Source organism: Trachinotus anak, unplaced genomic scaffold, assembly GCF_046630095.1.
Source record: "Trachinotus anak isolate AG129_WGS33_773 ecotype Australia unplaced genomic scaffold, CSIRO_AGI_Tana_v1 ptg000028l, whole genome shotgun sequence".
NCBI lineage: Eukaryota > Metazoa > Chordata > Actinopteri > Carangiformes > Carangidae > Trachinotus > Trachinotus anak.
Genome location: NW_027273879.1, coordinates 21,568,321 through 21,584,159, shown reverse-complemented (window position 1 = coordinate 21,584,159; position 15,839 = coordinate 21,568,321). Strand labels below are relative to the sequence as shown.

At 41.3% G+C, this 15,839-nt stretch overlaps 1 protein-coding gene across 5 annotated transcripts in view; it reads right to left on the bottom strand.

Annotated features, from left to right (window-relative positions):
• Positions 1 to 302: 302 nt before the first annotated feature.
• Positions 303 to 15,839, bottom strand: part of dcc (DCC netrin 1 receptor) — a 273,002-nt gene continuing 257,465 nt past the window's right edge. For all 5 annotated transcript variants that reach the window (XM_071465819.1, XM_071465820.1, XM_071465822.1 and 2 more), the window contains one exon: positions 303 to 9,023. In XM_071465819.1, coding sequence (XP_071321920.1) covers positions 8,934 to 9,023 — 90 coding nt within the window. In that variant the 3' untranslated portion in view covers positions 303 to 8,933. The remainder of the gene's footprint in view (positions 9,024 to 15,839) is intronic.

The following is a 15,839-nucleotide window of genomic DNA, read 5'->3' as shown; positions in this document are numbered from 1 at the left end:
TTATTAAATCTGTGAATGTATAATGTGTATGTTCAGTAAAAACACAGAAGAGACCACACTCAGGACAAACGTCACAGCTGAATCATCAGTGTGTTGTTTGTTGTGTCCAACACCTTCACATCGTGGCTAGCAGGGCAACACAAATATCTTCACACCTTTTACTGAAGTCTCCCTACCTCACCATGTCACACACACACACACACACACACAAACACCATTAACCCCACTGACATCTACAGCACCACATCAGATACTTCACTGTAACTGATCAGTTGATGCAGAAATCAAGCAGCATATTTGCTTTTGTATCAAAACTTTATTTATCAAACAAAAAGAATGCACAATTGAAATAACATTTCTATAAAAAAGGACCATGGGACTGTTCTACAGTGCTTTACAAAACCAGCAATTGTATACAACATTGTGGATAGAAACTTTGCTTAACTTCGTCCAAGATGCATCGTCATCATCATCATCATCATCATCATCATCATCATCATCATCATCATCATCATCATCTTTTCACCCCTTCACTCAAACGAACAAAATGTACACTAAAATATTGCAGTCACTTAGCTAATTTGGTCAGAATGACTGTAGGACTGGACATTTTTTAAAGGATGAATTCAAACTGTATTTATTCTGAGCCGTCCATCTGTTGGATTCTTTGTCGAACAATGGCGTTCTGGAAATGAAGTAATTGTCTGTGGGAGAGGAGATAAGGGCTGTTTTAATTTGGCCCTTTTCACCCCAATGAGATGAGGTCCAAATCATTTTTCATTTTTTCTACACCATTATTTTCTTTTTGTTAGCCGTCGGCCTGGAGCTGTCAGTACTGGAGCTGACAGAGTCGATTTCACACCAACATCAGGACACTTTCAAAGTCAGCACATCCCTGACCAACTTCACTTTTTTCACGTTTTTTTTTTTTTGACCATGTAATTTGTCCCTTTTTTGATCATCAGTGGTTCCCACACAGGAGTAAAGCGCCTAAAGAAAGAATTTAATGAAGTTGAGTTTCCCTTTGACATGTGGGAGCCAAGCCTCCCCACTTTCCATCTTATCAGGTCTAGTTGCTGTTTCTGAGTTTCACATAGTCACCACAAGACAAGTTCACTGGGACTAGGGTCATTGCAGACAGAGGACGAGGTCTTTTTAAAGACCATCATGGTGTGACGCTGCAGGTATTAGTCCATGAACTGCAAATCATATTTACTATACTTCTCTGTGGAGCGTTTTCCACAGCTGCATCAGTGACTCTCTACCCTCCAGGCGGCCATTTAATTTAACCTTTTGGCCAAAGACATGTCATTGTGTGGAAAAGCAGTGGAGCGCAGGGATTATTTTAAGAAGCTCTTTATGGTGCTGCATTCAAGGATGCTCGGATGACTGAGCACTCAGCCATTTAGTTTGACCAGTGTTTTGGCCAATATTAGATTATTCCAGATATGACACACTGGTCTGCAGATAAGTAACAACACATCTGAGGTAATTACATTCATGCATTACATTGTTTGATGCCAATATTTTTTTGATGTCAAACTCTGGAATATCAATCAGCTTTGGCCTCAGAAATGTACTATTAGTTGGATTCTTCTGCCTACATATGTTTTTTTTGTTCTATTAGGAGCCCAAAAGCAGTTATCTGTCATTGTCTGAAATAATGAAACATGGTCAATACAAAGGACAATGGGAATTCCTGCAGTTAAAAAGTTAAAAAGTTGCTTTTGCAGACCTCATTTCCAGTGTCAGACCATCCCACCAAAACAGTTGACAAAACAATCACCATTATCTTCCACAAATACAATGACGCTAAAAGTTGACTGGTTTGGATTTTCTATCTACTAAAATGAACAACACCTCAGTCCCACCCAGACTCCGCCCTCTGCGCACTGATTAGGATTTCCTGGCTCCAGAAGGTGGTCAAGGTGTTAAACACAAAGATCACAGACCTTGATATGTCTGTCATTATGTACAGGCTCTACTTAGGATAACTGCATAGATGAGATCAATCTATAGATGCTCGACTAAAAATGAACAGGTGGTGACTGTATGTCCTCAGAGTGACCCAATATGGTACCAAACCATTCATATGTGACCTAAAAATATAAATAACTGTTCTACCATATTATTAAAAAAATACTGAAACCTTTTAAGGCAACAAACTAAAAGAAAAAACAAAACAAAAACTGAATGGCGCTTCAGTCCTCTTTTCATTTTGTCCTTTGCTAAACTAAATTTACATCTGCAGAAATATCACATGGTTATAAATAATAGTTGTAAAGAGCACTCAAAATAAAGTAATAATAATAATAATAATAATAATATATTAAATTTGATTATAAAAAGTTACTACTACTCTAGTGGTACTGTACATTGTAAAAAAGCAGTTTTCAGTAATGTAGTTCTGCTGCAGCAATGCTTTTCTCCACAGTAAAATACATGTGTAGAGCCAAAAAACAAACAAAACAAACCCTAACATGGCTGAAGGAAAAACCTTGTATCAAGGTGGAAATGAAAGTTTTGATTCAGGATTCACTGTGTGAAGAAAAAAAAAGGTAATTTTAGTTTCTTATACTTCCAGTTTAGTTTCCTTCATAAATGGCCAAATTTTGGGCTCATACTTGACAAAATGAACCTGAACATTTTGTAGTTCAGTTGCAGTTAATGATGAAGTTGTTAAATAACATTTTTATTTTGGGAGGCTGATTGTTCTGTTTTTGTTATGGTATCAGTAAACGGGGCTATTTATACGCTTTCTTTGACACCAAACGTGGTTTCTTGCCTGGAGCAGGAGGTGGTGCTCGTCTCTTCGGCCATCATTGTCTTTAGAGGTTATATGTCCTCTGAGGAGGCTGCAGTGAGTCGCTATCGGAAGTGACGAGGCGGGCTAGCTGGTTAGCGTGCTAACTTCAGCAGAAGAAAAGACAAGAGTTAAAATCGGTGTAACTTTCTACCCCTGGAGATAGCTGCTGGCGAGTAAAGGACTTAAGTTTGATGCTGAACTTGCAACATTTCTTCTAAACTGGTAGGTAAACAGCTGCTAATGCTAATGTTAGCTATGAAACAGTAGCAAAACTTACAGATAGCTCCTTTAAAGAACCATACCAGCATTTTTGGGCTTCACATTTTCCAAATCATGATTTAGATGAACTGATTTCCCTTCACTCAGCCACTGATTCCAGTCCTTTCTATGAAAATCAGCTCACGATCAACATTAGACTTTGAGCTCATCAATCAGCAGGTCTACATTTATTCTTGGTAATGTTATGTTATGTTACTGTACTGTAGTAACATAACATTGTTGATTAATGTGTTCCATAGAAATCACAGTTTATTGATAATGAGTCTTCTTGTCTTTATTTGTACTGATCTGCCTCATTTTAAATTATTTAGACACATTTCTACAAAAACAAGGCAAAATTGATGTGAAATGATCTCACTCAGCTGACAATGTTTTGTCATCCTTTCAGCTGAAGGGGAGACTAAGTGACTTTTTAGGATGGATATGTTGTTATTGTGAGTGCACCAGTTGGGGATTTAGCATCTGGACCAGAGACATTTTGACAGACAAGCTGGCTGTTTAGCGTGATGTCTCAGGTACAAGACGATCCCTGTCATCACTAGATCTGGTGTGTCTCTGTTTGCAGACAGCTGCTGAAACGATGCATCTGTGCCACTGAAGTAACACAAGCAGTTTTCTTTTTAAGTCTGTTTAAAAGGGACACTGCGCTTTTGGGAAAAACCCTCAGCTTAGCAGACATCTCATCTGTTCCCTGTGTGTCGGCTGTGTGTCAGGAACAAATTAACATAACACACATCACATTTTAAAATTGCACAAAGACTTCAAACAAAGTGACTTAATAAAGAGAGAGGAAAGTAATGCTGTGGTATAGACCATCTTATTGGCGGATCTTGACAGCAACAAAAGCTCTTAAGGGTAAATGAATAATGATTAATAACATGTCTGACGCAGGGAATGTCGGGAAGTGCATCTTAATGTCTGTCTTGAGGAATGACATTGGGTGAAAGGTGAACAGTCAATTACAAACTCAACTCAGATCGTCAGGAAGCTTAAAGTGAGCTGACTTTTTGACAGCAGCGTGGAAATGCCTTCCACTAACTGATTTAATCAGCCTATTAAATGTAACTGCACCACTTGAAAATGTTTTTAGACATGGTCTCAACTGTGTAGCCTGATTTCTCAGTCATTAAATGTCTCCTACAAACACCAAAGTCAAAGGACCATACTGTTGGTGTTCCCTGTTTTAGTCCACTTAACAGAAATCTTAATATAAATCTTTTGAACTTCCCAGCCCTGTAGGTCATCCACCAGATCCTGCATCAGCTTTAAGATTGATTTCCTTCCTCCAGGCAGCTTTTGGTTCCAGTTCTTTTCTGTGAAAGAGATCTTTGTGGATCCAAAATCTCAGACCTGGTCCAGGTTTAGGATGTATCCTAACCCGATGTGCAAATATTAATTTCAATCCAGATAGAGAGTGTGTGTGTGTAGTAACTGTTGACACACAGACCTGTCTACAGCACCCTGAGCCCAGAACAGCCTCACAGTCAACATGTACTGTCAGTGTGAATGAATGTGTGTTTTGTTTCACTACTGTTATGTGAATGTTATAAACCAGGTGCTAATTGGTTCCCTTAATTCTCCGGTCAGGTGCCATTAAACAGAGGACAGTGACATAATTAAAAGAGCTCCCAACAAACCCCTAAACGAAGCCACGTGGAAAACATGACATTTCTGTGCATCTCATGTATTCATTTGAGGAAAGTTAGTCTGTTCAAGTTTTCGTCTATTGTCATCATGTCTCATGTACATTTTGAATTATTCACTCAGTCTGTTTCCATTGCACTTTGTTGCATTTTATCTTTATCCATATAATTTTTTTTTTAACCTGATGAGCTCTTTTGCTGGAAATTCAAAAGAAGCAAACATGGACACCAGTGTTGAAAATGATGCTGTTTTCAGCTCTGTTGATTCAGCAGGTACTTCTCACATCTCAGATGTTGGAGTTTTTGAGATGGTCTCATCTGTCCCCTTGAATGTGATGGATCAACTTGCTGCAGCAAGTTTTAAGTAGCTTGTAATTGAGATGGAATTTTATTTTTTACTTAATTTTTCAGTCTTGTTAATATTTGCCATTTTCTGCTCTATTTGGCCTGATCAGTCAGTAATGGCTGCAGTATTATTCAGAAGTATTATTCCAGATAATGGTTAATTTAATTGTCATGTTGATCTAAGAAATGTCTATTTAGGAGCTTTTCTCTCATGATTACTGTTGAGGCTCTGACCTCTTCTTTCTTAATCCTGCTCACAAAGCTCAGTAAATGTGCAGAGTGATTCAGATGTCTGGAGCCAGGTTAAATTTCAAGTCTCCACAGTTTGATTTACATAGAATTGAACTAAATGAATAGCTGCTTGGAAGGAAGGAAATCAATCTAAGAGCTGATGGACGGCTTGGAAATGATCAGCAGTAGTGATATTTAATGTAATTCATATTTAACGGGCTAAAATGTGCAAAATTCCATTAAAGTCTAATAATCCCCTCTGCTTTCATCTTTCTTTCCTGTTTTGACACAGAGGAGAAAAAATCTTTTGTGTCAACAAACCATTTCATTTAGCGTTTACTGTTAAAATCTGATTTTCTTTCTTTAAATCAAATTCCAGTCTGGCCTGGCAGTGTTGGACTGTTCCATCTGTCTGCAGCTCTGCTCTGAAGGAGCAGCAGCAGAATGAAAGCACTTGGCTCAGACTGGATGTGTATCCCAGAGCAGGCTGATGAGTTTGATCCCCACACCGCCCGCCTGCCTGCATTCATTCACCTTTCATCCCTGCGCCCGTTCTGCGGAGACATTACCTTTCCATCCCTCCATCCCTGGGACTTTTCCCTGCTGCTATAACAGCCCAGCGATCGTGAGCTTGAATCATAATATTTGAAACGGCATTATATAATGAATTCCCGGCCTCATTCCTCCGTGCCCTCACTCACATGCACAAACTCCTCTGAAGATCAATTCACCATCTCTGCCTCTGCTCTGTCTCCCTCAGGCTTTTTCCTTTCATCACAGAAAGATAAAGGTCTGTAAATTACACTGTAGTGACAGGGGTGACACAGTCAAATATGGAGCCATACTGAAGGCCTGTTATATTTTTTTCTTCAGCTAATCAATGAATCATTTGTCATTTTAAATCCTTGCCTTCTTTCTGCACACACGTTTGCTCACATCTTCTAAATCATATTTTCTCTATAGAACAAGGGAGGTAATTCCACTTATTCCCACGTATTCAGGAAGTTTGTAAAAATACTGGTTAATAATTTGAAAAATGGATTGCTGCAGGTCATCATTTGGCAGCACTTCTGTCTGAAAACACAGCTTTAAGGCTCAAGAACACACCAATTTAGATTTTTCTTTTTTTACGGGGTAGGGTCCACTGCAGTGTTTGACTAATTAAGGAGCAAAGGCTTTCACAAAGTTACATAAAATATCCTTTACCCACCCATTTAAAGGTGCATGCTCTCTGCATCCACGTCCTAACCTCATGTTACAGAGGTCACCCTGAAACCAAAACCCTGCAGGTTTGATTCCCTCATTCCACTTTTAAAGCCTGCTTATAATAAAACTAAATGTGGCACAAGAAAATTCTCTAGTTAATAGTTCACGATTGAATAAAACTGTGTCTGACTGTGGGCTGTTTGTTAACAATTTTTTTAGGTTTTCATGTAGGTTTGTGTCAATTGAATTAGTTTGGAAATGTTTTTCACAAAAAAAGAGCCTGATTTAAAATAAAAAACAAACAAAAAACACAGTTCTGACAGGACAGTGGATGTAAAAATATACTTTGTGGCATATGCATTATTTGTGTTATTGTTTTTTCCCCTTCTTATTTTTGTATAAAAATGGAACCACCCCAAGTCAACTCAAAGTGAAGCTGGTGGTTTTTGCAATTTTCCCACGTGGCTGGACAAGGTTGACAGAGGTACATGTGTGTTTATCTCATGAAAATAAATATGGATTCATCAAAAGCAGAGGCCCAAATACAACACACTCCCCTTTAGTCAAACACATACTGAAACTGCACCAAGTGAAAAAAATAACCAATACGCCCCACTAATAATAATGATAATAATTGTATAATAATTAATCCTGATCCTTCATGGTGTTGCTGTAACACCTCCTTCACAAATGACAGTGATGCCAAATTTCCAGGGCGTGGCTGTTTGCTTTTTAGATGGAATATCTTTCAGGATCCTGACTCTATGGATCTTTTTTTTTTTTTTAATCAAGATAACAAACTATTTTCTCAATAAAACAAGATGATATTTCTGTGACTTTTAATTTGAGGCCTTGATCAAGAGATAATAGCATTTGTTTTTTGTTTTTTTATCTTAACTGATTATTAAACTGTCTTGTGATGATGACTTCATTATCTCTTTCCTTGTGTTCATTATAATTTTTCACTGTGCATCTAAAATGCTAGTCTTCCATGAACAGGTATCTCAGCACTGCATTCACTTTAATACAGTTTAGTTCTCCAACCAGCAGGGAGTGACCACACACTGGAGAACAGACAGTGCAACGTGACAAATTGTGAATGACGTGCTCAGACTGAATCTGAACATGTTTCTGAAAAGGACCAATCATTGCCTACCACCCAAAGCCAACCTTCATTAGGATGGATGGGATGGGTTATACCGATCCACATCCAGATTTCTTTTAACATCTGTTCCACACAAGTCATCAGCTGTTCACTGACTTCCAGTCCATGTTTGGGAATGACACAGATTTAAACAAGGACCAAGAACAAAAGAAATTACAAGTTAAGCTTTCTAAGATGAGAATTTGGCAACAACACGAGTCCTTGTAGGTAAGACTGGAGTTTGTCTGGGTTAGGGAGAGTAAAGGCTTGGTCAAGAGCAGCGACAGACTGTGGGAGTCTATAGAGGTTTCTATACAGTCCTTTAAGACTAGAGTAAGCTGGATCCAGATCCAGACGATTCAGAACAGTCCAGCAGATACTTGCATGTTTTTCTGTCTGGCCAAAATCACATTTTTAACCCCTCATTATCCAGAAGTGGAAAGGCTGCATGGGTTATAGGTGTTAGTGGGTTCACTGAAATCAAAGTATTGTTGAAGAGAGGGAAAAAACCAGAGAGATACTGAGGAAAAAATAGCCAAGAAATGGATGAGGATCACGCAGTGTCACCACAACAGGTGTCCTCGGATCCAGGTGAGAAAAAAAAAGTTTTGGTGAAACTTTGGTGGCCGAGGATGTGTTTTCTATTTCTTACTGCAAGTTCAGTTATCTTGATCAAACCATGTACACATCCTGTAACTGCACAAAGTTGAAATCCCCCCCCCAGAAAAAAAGGAAAAAACAAATACTTTCAACAGTAATCATGAAAAATAACTGAGGTACAGTCACAGTAACTGAGTTGTGGAGAACTCAGCGGAGGAGGACGCTAATAAATACCACGAAGAAGAGAAACAGGAGGGCTCTTATAATGTTGTCTTCCTTTTTTGTGATAATCCTTTCCTCCTGTTTCATTATGTCGAGGCGCTAGGCATTGGGTTTTTCTAGTTTTGTGTTGGAGGTTGAAAGGTCTACAGGGGTTTCGGTTTGGACTCCTAAAGAAGCCCCTCAACCTGTTCTTGGAGTTGATGATGTGCTGCTGTAGTGTTTATCCTCTGTTTTATTCCCTTCTGTCCAGTCCCTGTCCCAAACAGTAGACACCAGCCAAGACCACTAAGGACCAAACAAACTCAACCCAGCACACAGGGAGGTTCCACAGAGGGGTCTTCAAACCCTGATTGACCTGTTGCTGCCCTTAGCGAATGGACATCAGCTGACATCAGGGCTTGAAGAAAGGCTCTAGACTAGACTGTGGCTGAGGGCTGGGCTGGACCAGGGTCAGAGGTTAGAAGGCGGAGCCGGTAATGGCATTGAGCTGCTTCATCAGTCCTTCTAGACTGGCCATCTGCTCTGACAGGTCGTCCTGCTCGTAAACCTGAAAGACAAAAAGTAGAGGTTACACAGGCTGTGAAGTAATTCAGAGGTTTATTCATTGTGAGCTAAAGATCTGACATTAAAACCATTTGTTATAATGTTGAATTTCCTTCATGTTCCAGTCCTGCACCTTGCTCTGCTGTAAATGACTGAAAACTGATGATGAGCTCATGAGAGTGTTTATCCATACAACAAGAAGAGTATGTTAAGAGGTGTCTAATCTCAGGTCTGAGATTCAAAGTGGACGATCCGCTGACATTAACACTTGGTGGACTGGGTTGTAAAATCCCAAAGACCAGAAGTTTCCATTGCATCACAGAGCAACACAGGATAACAGCCGGCCTAATTATAAACCTAGTCCTAGTCTTGCCTTTAAATGAACTAACTACAAACCTAACCCCACTGGAAATCAGCTTGCTGCTATGATGCTCTTAGCACAGATGGGAGTAAAAATACCTGAAGTGCTCCTGAACCAGCTGCTCAAGCGCTGTCCCATGTGACTCACAATTGAGCCAACAGTGCTGTCAGCAGCTATGCAGGAGAGCTACTCTTTTATTATTGAATCTGATGTTTTTACATCAGTGGCATAATCAAATGCACTGAAACTGAGGTCTTACAGGTAGAATGTGGGACACAGTGATAATGTGCAGGTTCACAACCTGTGTCACATCAGGTTAGATAACAATGAATCTCTGAGTCGACCACATCAAACATGTTGCTGTCACTGGTCTGCAGGTGTTTCAAAGGACAGACGGCTGCACTTTAATCCTGCAGATACTCTGTGATCACTGTGGAATGGTCCAGCTATACAAACTGTCTCCTCTGAGTGGTTTGGCTTAAGTGCCTCCATCTGTGTGTGCATGCGACTGACAGTCAAGTGCACATCTCTCACATATACACTTTCTCAGTGAGTTATATTGAGCGTGGCTTTCATGCAGAGTTTGTCCTCGCACTTGGAAAGAAAATATTCAATATTCTTCTCAGCGCTGTGGAAAACCGATAAGGGCACATACTTCTCACACTTAAACCCTTAAAGGTTTGTGTCAGCGCACAACACCTTTAGTCTACTTGTAGTGCATTAGTGATGTATATAGTCATTGTACACATTTTTCATTATAATGCAATGATCCTGCATAAATATAAGCAGCCCAGAGAAAAGGTCACTTACTGAGGCACTGCCACTAAATGCTAGGGTTGTGAACAATAAACCGATGCGACTGGATATTCGGTTCAACAAGTGAGAGATATGGCTGCATCGGTAGCAGCCTCCTCAATCGATACAAATTATCAATGAATTCCTAGATGAATCGGTTATAGAGTCATGGATCGGGTATCACGAGACTTTGAATCGGTTGGCGGCATTACACCATGGATGTATTATAAGAACTTATAATCTTATAATCTTATAATCTTATAATACATCCATGCATTACACACGCGCCAGGTCTCTAAAACAACGCGAGAGCTGAGGCTGCCCGCGAAACGCCGTAGCTGCTTAGCTGGCATGAGTGATAAACAAGGGACGACACGGAAAATGGAGGAGGTGGAGAACGAAAGCGTCAGCCTGACCAAAGATGATAATGCACCGAGAAAGATTTTCAATGCATCGGGGAAACAAAAATCCTAGGTGTGGACCGTTTTTGGGTTTTATAAGAAGGAAGGGAAGCTCGAACAAAGTTTGTTGTTCCTATTCTGTGCTACTTTTACCTCTGGAGTTCCCATCCAACGATTCAGCCAGACTTTTTTTTGGTCCATGTCTAAAAATAAATACATTGACATGTGATTTTGTTGTTCTGTTTTTTTTTTTTTGCCAGTGCCAGTCTTTTACATATTTAAAAAGAAACTATTGTATCACTTTCATAGACTTGGCTTCTTTATTATATAAAATATCTACAACAAATATTAACCATAGAATCGAATCGCATCGTTCTTACACTGTATGGAATCAATTCGTATCGAATAAAAGGATATCGTTTTTGAATCGAATTGTAACCTGTGTATCTAGATGCATATTGAATCGTTTATCACAGAGAGATGTGCAACCCTTCTAAATGCAGGTACTGTAAAAATACACAGTCAGTCTGGATCCACTAGAAATCTACAGTCATCAGTATAAACAGAATCATCCAACAGTACTTTGCCAGAACTTCTTTGAAGCCAAATGAAAGTCCTCCTCCATAGCCTCAGCAAACTCCTCCCATACCCAAGTTTTTGCTTCTGCAACTGCTGAAGCTGCAGCCCTTCTGCCCGCCCAGTACCTGTCTGCTGCTTCTGGAGACCACTGGGTCAGCCAAGCCCTAAAGGCCTCCTTCTTCAGCTTGACAGCTTCCCTCACCCCTGGTGTCCACCAGCGGTTCTTAGGTTGCCCCCTTGACAGGCACCAACAACCAAAACTCCTACCTGGTATTCAGCTTGGCCCCCTCAACTCCATGCCTCCAACCTCCTCTCTCTGTGATCCACGAGAAATTCTTCCAGAGGTGCGAGTTGTTGACCCCACAGACAGGGGCCTCCCCCAGCAACCCCCTCAGCAACCCGCAGTCGCACAGAGGTGACCCTCTCATTCCCCAGGGAGAACTCCAACACGGCAGCGCCCCACCGAGGGCTTGTGGGCATCCCCACACCCACCCAGTGCCTGACACCCTGGGCAACTCTAAATACTGGACTGCCTCTTCAGCCCCTCTCCTGGAGTTTGGTTCCAGTGCCCCTGCTATGCGTAGAGATGAGCCCAACTATATGTAGTTGGTACGGCTCCACCTCCCGCATGAGTTCAGGCTACTTCCCTGCCAGAGTGGAGACTGGATGACAGACCAAGGCAGGAACCTGGGGGTATGTTTAAGCTCTTTCCACCATAATAATGTTCAGCTAAAATGTATATTGGAGAAGCTGTGGGACTTAACTCTAATTAACTTGGTTTGCACTTCATTGTGTAAATGTTTGAAAATGTAAATGTTTTTCATAAAATGTCAAATAATCTGCGTGGGCATAAAGAAGAATGAAAGCAGGTTAATCATGATTAACACTTTAATCAACCCTGTTTTTATAATATTTTATTTTTGTGTATATCTCCCTCCAGAGAGGCCTGGACCTGTTGATCCAGATTTGAAAGTCAGATATCAGTGTGGCCTGGTCAAAGCTTTTAACCTGACCAGAGAGAGTTATGTTGGATCAGCTTTTGACCGGTTCCTGCCTCAGGACAACTTAACTCTCCCTCCAGTCATATATCGATTTTTATATTGCCCTCATTTAAAACGCCAATCGGGCCCAATCACAGCAGGACACAGTGGCAGGGGCGGCTGTGGCTCAGGAGACTGAGCAGGTGGTCCACCCTGGCTCCTCCAGTTCGCATGTTGAAGAATTCCTCAGCAAGATACTGAACTTCAAATTGCCCCTGGCTGTGCTACCAGTCCATTTACCATTTACCCAACAGGTAACAATCATCCTGAATCAACCTGCGGGAGCCAGTTTACCAGCTGACAAACAACAGACAGCTTCTGTTTCATATCTTTCACAGAGATGGAAGCAGGGTGCTCCACCACTCTGGTCCAGACTGAGACATCACAACTAGTCCATGGATGGCTATGAGATCTACGGATACTCATGGGCTCCTGCAGCATTACTCTTCATCACCAGTTCAAAATGTTTGTCTGCCCAACACTTTGTTCTACAGCCATCATACGTGCTTAGGGCTAATTAGCAAATGCCTTTAGCTCAGAGCACTGCTGCATCCAGTCCAGCCCTGCAGAGGTGCTATTATGGCTATAGACTTTTGTTATTACGTTACTTTAGTTCTAATTACTCAGCTGTCCACTTCATCAAAGGTGACTTTGAACAACTCCAAATCCTGCACAGCAGAGCAGTTATATAAGCAGGCAGCCCAGGGATTTAGTGACCACCCAGGTGCTAGCTTAGTCTTTCTGACCTCAGTCACACATCCTCCAACTCTAAAACAGAGGTGAAGCCTGAATGTACATGTGCTCCCTATGCAGGTATGAAGGGCTCACTCTAAACTCACAAAAACACAACCATACTGCAGGTGATCATACACTAATGAAAACATAATTATGAATATTATATTCTGTTTCCACCAACAGATTTCCCTAAATCCTACACACTGGTCCTTAAATATTTAAATAATGTATTACTTAAAGTCAGAGTATTTTACAATGATTTCTGTGTATTAAGTTTTAAACTCTCTTCAACAGATGACATAAATCTCTCTTAAATGACTAAGGAAATTTACAGTTTAGGAAGAAAAAGGACAAACAGCAGCTGTAAGGTTGTCCTCAACCCACACAATGTGATCTGTTGACCTGCCACTTTCACTCTGAATGAGCCCATAAAAGCTCATTCACATGCCACACATTGGCAGATATTTTCCACTGTCCATGGACAAAAAGGCTTCAATAAAAAATCATGAAAGTGTAAAAAGAATCCTACAAAACCCCAGCGAGCTCCTGATCTCATTTGTTGACCCATAACAGCAGAGCCTCTCTGTGTACATAAACATTTCATCGATGGGCTAAAACGACTGTTGATGCTCTGTGTACCTCTCTGATATCCTGTCATCTCTGTCGGCCTGGTGACCTGGATTCACGCTACCTTATAATCAGTCAGAGATTCATCCCAGCACAGCAGAGCACGATTTATCTGTGTCAGTGTGAAACACACACACTGTAGTTTATTTTGACTCAATCCCACGGACACTGTCCTGCTGCCCCAAACAAACACCAAATGAACATTAATACGCAGCTGAAAATAGTCTCCAACAAATGCACATTTCCTCCTGTCTAAGGGAGGTTTGATAAAAACGACCGTGTCCAGCTGTGTTTTTAAAAATACATTTGTGAGTTGTTCTTAAGTATTTACAGCAACCAATACGCTTGGAGCTGAGAGCCACAGAGAGGGAGAGGAAGTCTGAAATAATATCCACATCACACACTCCAACTCTGCTTTTTAAAAATAACTCTCTGGTGTAACGACATAATAAAAGCACCAGTGCAGTGTACTTTGCTCACCCTGTGTGCTGTAGTCTATTAACTAGCTTTGTGCGTGCACACACACGTGTGTGTGTGTGTGTGTGTGTGTGTGTGTGTGTGTGTGTGTGATGGATAGGCCAAGGGGGATGATGGGAAAAGACTAGATCAATTACAGAGATAGAGCAGAAGATGAAGAGAAAGACCTGCTGACCTTTAACACCCTCTCTTTCTCCTCTCTACCATCTTTCCATCTCATTTTCTTCACTCCTCCTCTCCAGGTTCATTGCTTCTTCCCTGATTTCCTCCTCTCATCTTCTGTTTCTGTGACGCTCTCTCCCTCAACTTCATTTCCACACTCTCCCTTTCTCTCCTTTTTTCTCATATCTTTTCTCACCCTCTTTTCCTCCATCCTTCTCCTTCCTGAAGCATCCCTCTCTCTCTTCCAGTTGCTAGGGCGACACCCCCTGCTCATGGTGTTTCCTTGTCCTTCTTCCTCATTTCCATCTCTCCTCTCCTACCATCCCCTGCTCATTTCATCTCATTTTCTCCTCCTCTGTCCTCCCTGTCTGTCCCTCCTGAAGATTCCCCCTCTTCCTGTTGCTGTGGCGACGCCTCCACCTGTCTTATTGTCATTGAGTCACATATGAATATTTAAGTCCTGACGTCCAGCATTCCTCCACATCATCTTCTGTCATTCATCTCTCTGCCTATCCTCCCCCGCTTTCCCTCCCTCCTGTCCTTCTCTCCTCCATCTATTTCTCCTCCTTCCTCACTCCTACACTCTCCCTGTTTTTCCCTCCATTAACTAATTCTCCACCCTCATCTCTTCCTCTCTTCCCTCTCTTATATTCTCTTTCACATTTTCCAATCTCCCCTCTCCTTCCTCACCCTCTCCTATATTTTTTCTTTCTTTCTTCCTCACCTCCTTGCCCTCCTATGTATTCCCTCCTCTGGTCTCATCATTGTTTCTCCTCTCCCTCCTACAATCTTTCTCTCCTTCCTACAGTCCTTCTTGTCCTCCTTTGTGTCCTTCCTCTCTTTCTAGAAATCCTTTCTCTGCTCCTCCTCCTTTCTCCTCCCCCTATGCCCTTCTTATCATTCTCCCATTCCTGTTTCTTTTTGACTCCTTTTCCTTTTTTCCTTTACCCCTACTCTCTTTCATTATCCCTCCCTAGGTCTCCTTCTAATCTTCCTTTTGTCCTTCCTTCCCCACTTGTACATCCCTTTCCTTTTTCCTTTTCCATCCTCTCATCCTCTCCCTTCTTCCTCTCCCACTGCCTTCTTTTTTCATTTCATTGTCTCTACCACCTCCTTTCCCATCCTCTCTCTACCCCTCCACCCCTCCTCCCTCTCTTCTTTCTCTCCTTTCTCTTTTGCCTTTCCACATCTCCTCAGTCCCAGTCACTAATGAACTCTACTGTATTCTACAGCTGAAAGGCCACCTACACACCGGAGGGAAGAAAACAGGTGTAGAGACAAGGCTGTGCAGGTGTGTGTGTCTATGTGTGTGTGTATGTGTGTGCATGTACGTGTGCATAAACCTCCCTCCCACCTCTCTGTCTCTCTCTTCCTCAGACTGTCTGTTCCGTCTCTCCGTTTCTCTACTTGTTCCTCGTTTGTATTTTCTGAATCTGGTTCTTGATATTTAAGAACAGTTTCACTACAACTCCTTTTACTGCATCTGACACCTGCGTCACTACAGAGCGGAAGAGCTCACTTTAGAGCTAGAACGACATACAGCGCTACATTCTAGAATCTTTGGCTGCTACTATTTTGACCCTTTGAAGCACCCTTACTTGTTGTAAAGCTGCCACAGACACTTTCTACAAAGATTTTACATG